General features: G+C 36.5%; 1 protein-coding gene across 1 annotated transcript in view; it reads left to right on the forward strand.

Annotated features, from left to right (window-relative positions):
• Window positions 1-12,294, forward strand: part of LRRC2 (leucine rich repeat containing 2) — a 67,746-nt gene that overhangs the window by 17,399 nt on the left and 38,053 nt on the right. The window contains exons 3-4 of the mRNA XM_075021337.1: window positions 3,508-3,718; window positions 11,418-11,574. Of these exons, the coding sequence (XP_074877438.1) occupies window positions 3,508-3,718; window positions 11,418-11,574 (368 nt within the window). The remainder of the gene's footprint in view (window positions 1-3,507; window positions 3,719-11,417; window positions 11,575-12,294) is intronic.

The following is a 12,294-nucleotide window of genomic DNA, read 5'->3' on the forward strand; positions in this document are numbered from 1 at the left end:
CTGCTCTTGTCTTCCTAGGGTCTACCTGACAGAGCCAGCACTGAAGTGTAATAGAGCAGCTCAGTGCCTTGCTTTTTATCAAGAGTTAGACTTTTTGACCTCTTCTTTCTGTTTGTTAAGTTTCTAATGTTCTTAGTATTTATACCGTGAGAACCAAGACTGTCATTTTTGTGTGTATGAGTGAAGAGCAATGAATACAAAAAAAGCATCTTGGGGGCAAGCTTTTTCAGTGCATTGAATTATGCACTGAGATCAAATGTTTATTGCTTTGGTAGAAAATGAAGGAATTCCATGGAAATGAGAGAGCAGTAATGTGGAGTTAAGCTTTACAGAGGGACAGAAAAGCTGTATGTGGAAGACTGGAGGAGGATGTGAGAAACAGCAGTACAGCAGTGTCAAGTAAAGCTAGGATTATTTAGAAGATTTTAGAAAAAAAGAACGCCAGGGTTTTGATCCTTTTCAGTTACTGCCTTTTAATGGTTCAGATCCTTTTGTTGTTCTCTTACTTGGGCATTCAACTCACTTTTCCTACCCTCACTGCCCACTTCACCTGCCACCCACCTTGCACAGTAATACGGAGATTTTATAGCTAATTAGCTGTGCTCATTTGTAGATGAGTTTTGGGAAAAAAGATGAGTAGGTGGTTTGGGCCTGTTTATTTTTCTTATGGTATGTGAAGGTGTTATTTTCTAGCTTTTCCTAGTGATCTCTTGCTACTGCAGTTTCTCCCCTCTGTTATCCTTGTGGTCTCTGGGGTTCAAATGAAAGACTGAATAGGCAAGATCAATGCTAAAAATCAAATTGGCTTATGTGTCAGAGCATCTGAAAGAGGTGTTTCAACTTTCGTGTCTGCTGGTATGGAAAATTCTGTCATCTGACCCTGTCCAGACTGCAGCTGGAGCAGGTACCCTTTGGCAGGGCTGCCTAGTGCAGTCAGGTACTTGGGTGTCTCTCCCTCTGTAACCAGAAGGATCAGATGCAGTATGCTGAAGGATCATAAAGTGGACTAAGGAGCTGTGTCTGCTCTCACTTATTTTTTTGGGTCTTTTTCATATCAAGTAGCTTCAGAAAAGTTTTTGAGATGTTGTGGGTTGGTGGTGGACTCTTCCTTGACTGTACTAGCAGGTTCAGTACCCCTCTAGGGATTCTTTGAGCTAAATGTGTTGCTGGACATGTTTTTTGTCTGTCCAGTCTTCTTCTTCCTAACTGATTTACATATGACAGCTCGTTGTGGTGTAAAGCAGCCCACAATTAGACACTGAGAGAAACTGGGAGATTTACTTCAAATATATATATTTTTTTATTCTCAAGCCTCCTCTATCAACACTTTAAATATCAAAAAGTCCTCCAGATGCCTACTTGTAAAGAACATACTGATCTCTCTAATGAAAACTGAAGCCATGGATGAGTAATTTTCCTGCAGCTCTCAATAACTTCTTTAACTATTCCTTCACTGCTCCTTTCATACCTTGAGAAGTTATTGCTCCCAGCATCTCTCTGAGAGTCTTTCTGCTTCTGATACGCTACAAATCCTTTTCCTATTCATTTGTATACTTGCAGTAAGTGACTTCACTTGCTTTTTTGTGTTTTTACATTTAATTTATCACAGCTTATACAGCCTACTCATTTCTTCATCTGAACACAAATGCCATTTAATCTTCTTTTATTTTTCTATATTTGGAAATGAGGGGAGAAAGAAATCCTTACAGTGACTTCGTTAGAATGTACTTACTCTGAGGTCATGCTGTCTTCATGCAGTCTGCCAGCACTTTACCCAGCGAGCTGCACTTTTAACCAACTTCACTGTTATATGTAGCTCATCTTCTGAAATATTTGTAGAAGATGTTTTTACTTATTTTCCCTTTTAAAAATGCTGTATGGGAATACATTGCAGTCATTATTATGGAAGGGGCTTTCTGTAGTTCTCTGATGACCCATGTAGTATGCTGCTCCTTGAAACTAAATCAGGTCCTCTTGTGGTCTCTCAGGCTAGCTGCTCTCATAAGGTCATATGTAGTTTCCAAAAGTGTATATTGTTTGCAGTGTGTCAATGTGCTGTGTGTATGCTGCTGGTTAAAATGTCCTGCTGTTGCTGTGCTCTCTGCTTTCAGGTCTTTCTAGCATCCCCCAAGGTTTCAGTAAGTGCCACAATTTGTGCTGGGCAGTCTACAGCTGTCTCTTTCCTATTTAGGCATGCAGTTTTGATCCCTAAAGATATATTTTGATAGCATTGAGTCAAATATGACTTTTAATCTATGCTATCATATTCCCATAATTATACCTTGCCCTGCAGTTTCTATCTCATATCTTGCTATGAGTGTCCAAAAATTACTTACATTCACCAAGTTTTGAAGATGCTTCTTGTACCTAAGTTTGTAATGGATTTCTTGTACATGACTTAAAGCCAAACATTCTGTTTCATGTGCCATTTTTTTAACATCTTAACATTTTAGAGAAAATCTCATGCTTAGCTAGGAATTTGTGTACACGTTTTGTTACTTCCTACTTGAACTTTACAAACTTGCATGTGATTCTCTTTCCATGCCATTTTTTACTTTATCTAGGAAGCACATTATCCTGAACTTTGTGCCCTTCTTTACCTGTCAGTTTTCTTCAAGTCTTTAGCTTAAAATTTCTGCCAAAGGGTGGAGATCACATAAATGAATCTCATGTACTACAACAATCTAGCATTCAAAGTGTGAGATCAGATTTATGATGCAAGGGGCTCTGCAGAGTCTTATTTTGGTATAAGGAAGGCTTGTTTCAGTTAATCAACCTGTTCCTTAATTGATTAAGCTGAAATAAATCTCTCTTAAATTAAAGCACGTGCTTTTGGCAATGCTTAATTATATCAGATTGAATTTGCACTTGAAGTTATATGGGTAAAAGTTTGCCCTGGAGGTGAGCCTAAAGTTACACTGAAATTGAATCTGAAATTAGTTGGCATGTGATAACTATGACCTTTACCTCCACCTTCTAAGATGATATTGGAGGATAATATGTGAAAAATGAAAACAGATCATTATACTTGAACAGGAAAGGGCAGGGAAAAAGGAATATTTCTAACTTCTTACTTTCTAAAATGACTTTTTCAACTGAAAAATTTTGCACATATCACCAGGTCCTTGTTTTTGTTTATACATATAACTTGTTCTGTGAGAATGTATTTCTCACCCTATTAAAATAAAGGGCATCATTCATGCTGTTTTCTGTGACAGTGTGCTCAGTCTCCACTTTCTGTTATTCCCTGGGTTTCACTGTTTTTTAGTCAGTAAATGAAATCCTGCTCATCTGAAATCTATATGTAAGTCTAGAAAATCTAAGCATGACTCCAGGAGTGCTTTTTTTTTTTCTTTTTGAAAATGCTCAATACATGGAAAATGCTCAATACATTAGGTGAATAATTATATTTTGTTAAGCACTTGTGCAAACAAAGATCAAGCTTTAAGACTTACTTGCCATATTGCTTCAGCTGATTCACATAAATCTTTTTTGGCACTATTTCAGGATAAAGCAGGAATGGAATTTCATACTAGAGTGCCGGAAGAAAGGCATTCCTCAATCAAAATATCTCAAGAATGGCTTTGTAAACACTGATGAGAAGATCTTGGACACTTATGGAAAGACTCCTCAGCTCCGGAAGAGGCATACTTTGTCAGATGAAGCAAATAAGGAAAGAAACAAGTTTATTTTTCAGCTTTCTGGAGAGCAGTGGATGGTAAATATAATGGAAAATATGTTTCTATTGTTAAAGAGTTTGGGTAACTTAGCATTGTAACTTTTAATCCCCCAAACCTTTTTTTTTTTTTTTTTTTTTTGCCAATGCATACGAAATTGATGCTTTTTCATAGTATTAGAAGTGATAAAAACATTTCCTATCTTACCCTGAACTAGTGGTTTAGTTTTCAAATATGCTTATTTTAAGTTCTCTACTGATACATGTAATTTAGCCCTCTCAAATATTTTAGTATAAGCAATCATATTGCAATAAGGTATCTTTCTCTGAAATTCCCCAATGGGTGGAAAGAGATGAAAATACTATTCAGCTTTGTTGGCTTGTTGATCTCTTCTACTCAGAGATCTGTCTTCTTGCTCTGATGGTGTGATAACATTTTTCTCAAGTTCTGTTCAAATCAAAACTAATAATAGCATCAATCCACAATGTTCTTGCTGAAAAAAGCAACTTTTTACTTGCAGTTGTGTTTGATGTGGAATAGCAGTTTGGAAGTGAGCTCTAAATTAATCTTGTTTTGAAATTCAGCAAAAGGTGAATTAGTGTTGGTCTGAAGTTTTCTAGAGTTGTTAAAGCTTTGGCTGATCTGTACTTTGAATATACACTACTTTGTTAATGAGAAAGAGAAATCAGAATTCTGACTTTTGTAAAGTTTATAATTTTGAAACATATTTTTGAGATTTTCATTACAAAAAATGCAAGTTAAATGGTCAATCATTAAAATGGTTAAATTTTACTAAAACAATTCTTTTGATTGACCTGAAACATAACTTTGTCCCAGATTTGATCTTGGATATGAAGGTGTTTTCTTTTTCAGCTCTTGGGTTTTTTTTTCTGACTTTAGTTCTTTGTTGAATAAACATAAAACAGAGGAAATTTCTGGAAAATAGGAAACGCTGGTTCCCATCCAGCTCTAGTAAGGAAACTATTTGTTAAACTGATGCCAATCATTCCTGTGGCAGGGTTGGTTGCTGGAGAGCTATCACGTCTCATCTTTCAAGAACCTTGGATATTGAAAATGATGTTAAATCTGTGTAGTCTTATACTGCACACTTTCCTGTGTAGTAAACTTTGTGGGTACCTTAGGAGGAAAAAAAGAGGTATTACAGCTCCTTAGACACCAATATAGTAGCAACTGCAAATATTTTCAGTGCATTAGGGAGCAGAGAGCTGCAAAACTAAACTTTTCTGCTGCTTATTCTCTTTTGCCAAACTGTTAACATTTTGCTTTGTCACCATAAAGAAGGCTTTACATTAGGAGGCAAAATCAAACATACATAATTTGCTCTGTTTTCCAGAGCACTTAATTTCAGTTTGGCATGCTGAAAGATCACACTTAAGAGATATCGGTGTGCTGTTATGTACATTATGCCACCTTGAGCAGTACACTTCTAGCCACCATGCACTTTGATTCTGTCTCCATATCACATGCTCACTGTGGCTGTATCACACAATCATTGTACCTCATTGTCCAGCTCTAGCCTGGTTAAAGTGGGCTTCCTGTTTCAACAAGATACTGTGACATAGTTCAGGTGTCTGCAGATGAAGATAAAATCAAGCTGCTTTATTTAGGGAAGACCAATACTCCTTCAAAATCAAAGAAAGAACATTGCCAGTCTCCTACAGCTGAAAATTATTTAAAAAAAAAGTGAAAATCCACTTGATGAAGTCCTGAAAGAAGTGTATTTCGCATTATTGCAGAAAGTTAGTAAAAATTCTATTGGTTATACAAATCATACCACTTATTTTGCTTTTTTTAATCTCAACTGCTGCTTCTAAACCAAAGACAGAATCACACATGACACTCTTTCCCCCTATTACTCTGTCACAAAAAAGTGCACTTAGGCAAAATGAATTTGCAGACTATACAACCAAAGCTGCACAGGCTGGCAATTTGCCTGTGAGAAGATCTGTGGACATGTGACAGTTTTCTCAGAGAAGCCTGTACGTTATGTAGCTGGGCGCTGTGCTATCAATTGTGGTATAGTTTTTGTGATGTTTTGCACACAAATACACCTATGAGTTGAAAGTTTGGACAATTAAACACTCAGACTCTAGAAGTCAGAGCTGGGATTGCCTGTGAAGATTGACAGGCACATAACCAGCTCAGTTTGCTGTTGGCTGGCCACTTACCGTTGGCAGCAGCTAACAGCACAGCTCTGTGAAGTGTCCATTTGGGAGCTAGCTGCTGAATCCTCTATATCACTTGCTTTTAGCTGATAAGTATTTCTATTATGTTTCTCTTTTCCTCTCATCAATGAAGCAGTAATATATCCTCTAGACAGTTGATAGCTAAATCTGAGTAGGTTGCTGGTATGACTTACAGATTTAATTTTGAGAACGGGGCTTGCTTATGGGCTGTACCAGTTCCCTTTCTGGATGCTGTGAAGTTAAGTCTCACAGAGGAGTAATCCCCAGCATAGGGATTTTTCAAGATCAAAGCAAGTGGCTTTACTACATCCTTCCCATAGGTCTCAAAGTAAAGGCTCTCATTGGAAACTTCAGCAGCAAATGAGCTGAGTCCACAAATCCACTAATGGTGTTATTTGCTGTGTTGCAGTCAGTTGTAAAGGTAGCTTGTGTTGAGCACTAATCAGTGCCCAGGATGCCTAGATGGTAAAAATGTAGACATGTTACAAAGATGCCATTGTCTCATGCACCATATCCATGCCCCACTGGTTCTGCTTTGTTAAGTATGAATTTAAAAGTGGGTTTTGTAAAACACTCCATCATATCCTGGCATAGGTTGGACAATTGTTTTGAAAATCACCTGGATAGTGGTCTTTTGAAAATAATCTCAGATCTCCTTCTGAGAACCTTTGTAAGGGAGAAAATCAGAGCAGATCACACATCTTGAATTCCTAATAGGAATTCCTTCCTTCAGGACCTCTGTGCCATTTTTTTCCCACCTCTTAAATGTCATTGAAATGATAATATATTTTCATTAAGTGGCGATCCACTGTTCTTTGTACTTGTAAAGTAATTATTTTAACATATCTGAGGAAAGATAAAGTTCATACAATGAATATTAAGTTAGACAAATACAGACAGAGTACTAGCTAAATTGTATTCTGTTCATGCAGATCCATAATTCCTTGTGGATTTTTAATTCTTACTAGTTATCATTCAGTTTTAGGCTAATTTTTTGAAACATGCAGTTTGAGCCTCTAGACGTCTCAACCCACAACAGTTTCTAACAACGTGGTCACACTAACTTAATGGAAATCTGAACTACAACACTTAAGTAGGATTAGTATCAAGCCTTTATGCTTCAAGAACATATACTCAGTGAGTCCCTCTGAATCTGAAAGTCCTCCTGTAACTTGGGTACTGGTTTGGCCATGCCTGTCCAGAGTGATTAGCTTCTGGCTGTGGGCAGTGGTTGATAATTGCAGTGATGAGATAATTTTACCTTTGTCTGTCAGAGTTCCACCTGGAAGAGGCTGTGTGACAACAAGTTCAGTCATCCTCGCCTCGTTTTTTACATACCAACTAAATATTTATGGCTCAAGTGTCTACATCCACGTGTGGTGCATTTCTGCCAGCTGGGAGCAGTAATGAATTAATATTTATATTTAGGAAAGAAAAAGTCTTATAACAAATAGGCTAGTCTCATAATCTGATGTTATGAATGAAATCAGACAGGCTTTTCTCTTTTTACAAAAATGGGCAGAAGCCAGTTGTAGTGCCCCAGCAGCAAGTCTCCTAAATCCTCCTGTGTTTGCAAAACCCTTGGGACTTGACAGCATGAGAATGGTGTACTGTGCCACAAGTAATTTGAGGTTCCCAAGGTATGTTTCAGAAAAACTTTTTATTTATCTGAGAGTTTTCCAGGCAAACCCACTAAGAAAAGGAACTGTATAAGGACTTTGGACTCTTGAATTGTATGGTTGAATCAGTTGCCTAGGAGAGAATGATGGAGAGTTGATGAAACACTTAATTGAGATCCTTTGTACATGTAAACATGTAGCTACTGAATTAAATTACTTCTTCAGAGAAATAGCACTGCTATTAGAGCAGAATGAAAACTGTGGCAAAATAACGCCATGAATATTCATATGAATTTTTCAATGAATTCACTTTAACTCTGTTTTTCCCCTCTGAGTGTTTACTTTCTGCTCCTAACTAATGAATGTTTATTCTCTAGTGGATCAGTGAATTTTAAATAATTTTCAGAAAATACTCAGGAAAAACAAATTTTTGAATTTGTGGTATCAATATTGGCAGAGGGAAAGTGGTGATGTTCACTCAAATACAGAGCAGGATTCTCCTTGCCTGTGCTGCCTTACCTAAGCAGAGGATCTGGATGCATACCTACTTTAAACAACTTTAATGTCAAATGTGCACAACAAGTGAATGAATGAGCAATGGTAAAATTCTTTAGTCGTAAATCATGACCTTCTTGCATATACCTTTGTCACAGAAAAAAGCAGCAAATTATTTACTACATTTGTATTTATACTCCCAGTTTTATTGTCTAACATGCTATGTATTTTCATGATAATTTCCATTTGTTATTCCCACCTGTTAGTAACAGTGAGATATTTATTTGCCACAAAGGGTTAAGTAGAATTGCTTCATTGACTGGACAGGGAAAATCTTTCTTGTGGTTATTTAACTTCTAGAGATTTTTTTTTCCCCACAAAAAGTATTAATTCCTGACCCAGTCAGGTAATACCGGTGGCTCTGAGATATACTGGTTTTGGAACTAGCTCCAAACTTTCTCAAAGATGAGGGAGATTTGGATCCAAGGTTTTGGGTTGACCCATGACAGATAGATAAAACTACAGAGCTGGAAAAGAAACAGAATTGAAACTTCTTAGAGCTTTGATCACAGTTCTAGTTCAGGCTCATGTCTAGCAGGTAAATTCTCTCCTAATTAGAAATAGTATAATCAGCAATGGTTGTAGGTTTGCTATTTATTTCCTTTTAATACTTTTTTTTCTTCTCTCCCCAAAATCAAAGGAGTTTGAGGTATTGTTTTGCTGTTAAAGGCAAAAGACTGGCTATCCTCCAAGTGTCAGTCTTCATGGAGCAATTTATCAGCAGGCTGCCAGCTTTAGCGTGGCAGCAGCAGATTACAGAAGAACACAAGGGAATCAGAGAGTAAAGCAAACGTAAAGCTTGTGCAAATTTCAGTTCCCATCCCTACCTAGTTTGTAAATGAAGTAAAATATCACATCAATTTATGTTACAGCAACACAAATAAATTGTATTGTAACATGGACAATGCTAAAAAACGACATTATAGCAAAGTATTTGTAAACTTACATTTGCAAATTGTAAATATGATTATAAGATATAAAGAAATAATCTCAAGAAAGAAAAGTAAGTTAGGGCAATTGATAGAAGAATGGAACCTCCTTCCATTCTTTCGAGGTCATGTCTGAATTAATTTCAGTTGCTGCACAAGAATACCTTGGTGCTTTAAAACACCCTTAATAGAGAAGCAATTTTAAAAAATCTTTTTTACGTTAATAATAAATTATTTCAAAAATATTTTTTGCTTAATTTTTCCAAAATTGTAATGGAATTTGATCTTAATCTGAGGCAGTCCTTTGTGTGCTGCACTGTTTTCAATGTATCAAGGAGAAGTTTGTGGGATACCCCCTACAGTCTCAGAGAACAGCAAGGCTGTTGGCTTCACAGGGGAAAGCGTTCCCCTTTGCTCCCTGCTGTTTCTGCCAGTAGGGAGCTGGAGATGGTCTGTTATGACAATAAAGTGCAAAAAATCAGTAGGTCAGTAGAACAACACAGACAGACCTGGACTGTGGAGAAATAGAGTGGCAAATGGTATCTGTTACCCAGACATCCTTTTCCCTCCTGTATGACTATTCTGCATCTGCTTTCTCTGTGAATCAAAGTTCTTCCCTACAGTGGCATCTATGACACTCCAGCTAAATGCTATCCCCTGTGTGCTGTATTTTCAATTCTGTACAAGTGGGAAAGACAATACTAACTGAATTTGCAGTTGGTATTTATTCTTTTATTTTGCTGCAAAAAAATGTGCAGCACTGAAGGTGGAGGAGTGGAAACCCACTCCAGAAATTTGGAGAGATTTCTCATTACCAGCCCTGAGGCATTTCAGGCATTTTATTTTTTAACTGCCATAAACTGACAAATATAGAAGATGGATCACAATGCAATATACACCTAGCGGGAAAATGAAGCAAGAAATGAAACAATCCATATCAAATATGGAAGGGCAGGTAGCAAGGCAGAAGTACATATATAGGCTATGTATCTACATGTGTAAATCTGAAAAGAACAGAAATTAGAAGCAGCAACAACCAAACAAAAAACATCTTATGATCAACAGTCCACTATATCTTTAATTACAATTAGATGTTTAAATTTAGCTTAGAGTTAATTAGCACTATTCCTAGTTCAGAATTCCAGAATTAATAAAAAACAATTGAAATGCATCACTCTTGTTAATGTCTTAGGGGATGTATTAAATCTAGAAGGGGGGAGGGGGGGAAGTGGACAATGTCCTCTGTATGAAAAACAGTCATTCCTACTGTGTCATATTCTTCATGAAGTGGAAACAAATTTGGAATTTATAAAGGAATAAAAGGATGAAACTCTTACATCTGTTTTTGCAGAGCAAAGTTAGTGATAGCACTTCATCCAGATTATTTATTCCAGGTGTTACCAATGCATGGTGACATAAAACTCAGGACAGACTGGTAAATTATGTGCTGCTTTATAAAGTGGAGTTTAAATGATCTGACCTTCAACTTTATGAATTGATTTTTGTCTGTTTCAAGTTCAAGGAATTTGGTGACATAATTCAAACAAAGATGTGTACATCTGAACTGAATACCAATTAACTAAAGCAATTTTGTAAGAATTAAAGGCTTTAAAACTTTTAGTTTCTGTAACTTATAAATTGGAGGTTTTGAACAAACAGAATAGTCTGAAAATTACTCAGAAGCAAATTTATTTGCTGTGTGTTTGGAACAATACTAGAATTCTTAAAGAAAAGGTTTCTGAATGACTAAAGCAAGAATTAATTGCAACCATTGGACAGATTTTAAAAATTGAGTATTTTTATTCTTCCTAAAGAAATTTAGTAAAAAATCTCACACATTGCTGAAATAACTTAGGAAGTTAAGTCACCTATTTAATAAAAGACTTTCCAGAGGTGATATGTGTGTATCTGATCTGAAATGTTTCTGTTTCTTGGACTGTGTTCCATCTTGCAAACAAATTTTGAAACACTGGCAGGTATTAAGAAAGTAGTCAAACTTTTTTTTTTTGGGTGGCAAGCCCTATTTAGACATTCTCCATACGCCCACTCTTCTGTTCCATGTTGCATTTTACTACATCTTGATGTGTGAATTAAAGCACTGAAATGTGTTTTAAAGAAATCCTCCAGCTGGAAAAAGGAGATGATATCGGAGACACCAAGCAGGTTGAGTGCTTCAGATAGGTTTCCGTTTTAGAGCAAAATGATTGCATTAACAGTTAAAACATGAGTATGTGGTGATAGGCAGGTGTAATGCTCTTCAAAAGCAAACAGCTCCCATGAGGGTTTGGCAAACTGCTGTTCAACATGAAGATACTTAAGGCAAAGTCTTGAGGTTTAGCTGTGGACTTTTTCCCCCCTGTATTTAGAAACATGGTAGAACAAAATACTAACTTGATGCTTTCTGTTTATCTGTTCTTATTTCATTTACAGGAATTCCCAGATTCTCTGAAAGAACAGACCTATCTGAAAGAATGGCATGTGTGCAATACATTGATACAAACCATTCCAGCCTACATTGCATTGTTTCAAGATCTGAGAGTACTGGATTTGTCAAAAAATCAAATCAACCATCTCCCAGTGGAAATTGGTAAGTTGGTTCAAGATGTTCAGCTATTTATACTTACACCATTTAACTATATTGCAGGGAAATGAGCATCCATGGATATTCTTACTCATTTACTGATAACTGTCTTGCTTGTTTCCAGTGAACAGTCCCCTCTAAATTTTTTCAGGTCTCTCGCTGTAATTGTACTTGCTTAATTGTATGCAATACCATGTGTGTAGTATGTCTCAAACATGGGAAAAAACTGACACATTTTATAGTTATCTGACTATAAGGCAGTTATTGCTTGTATTGAAGTAGATGGAAAGTTCTTCCTGAGAACAGGTGGTGCTTTATGTTCCCTACAGGTTAAGAAAAATAGAAGTATTACAGAATTGTAAACCTCCGACAAGGTGAATTGAAATATAAGATTGTGGTAAAAAGGAATAAAAAATATGATGTCTCATAAAATCCATCTTTTGAATTGAATTATAATGAGTTCAGTAATGAACCCCATTTAATAAAGTGGTACATCTAACATGACATCAAGCAAATTCTTAATGTTTACATACTTTGGCCTTTGCTATTTTAAGCTACGTAATAACAAGAGTTTTAGTATTTGGCTCTCCTGTGTTTTCTGATCTTACAATATAAATAAGCTTGTTTGAAAGACTGTAAAGGTTTGAGAGATTTACTGCTCTTGCAAGGAAGAGTGTTGCTTGTAACTGGTGGTAGCTTTGAGAGCTGAAGAAACAGGATCCACTA

This window comes from Buteo buteo, chromosome Z (genome assembly GCF_964188355.1).
Source record: "Buteo buteo chromosome Z, bButBut1.hap1.1, whole genome shotgun sequence".
NCBI lineage: Eukaryota > Metazoa > Chordata > Aves > Accipitriformes > Accipitridae > Buteo > Buteo buteo.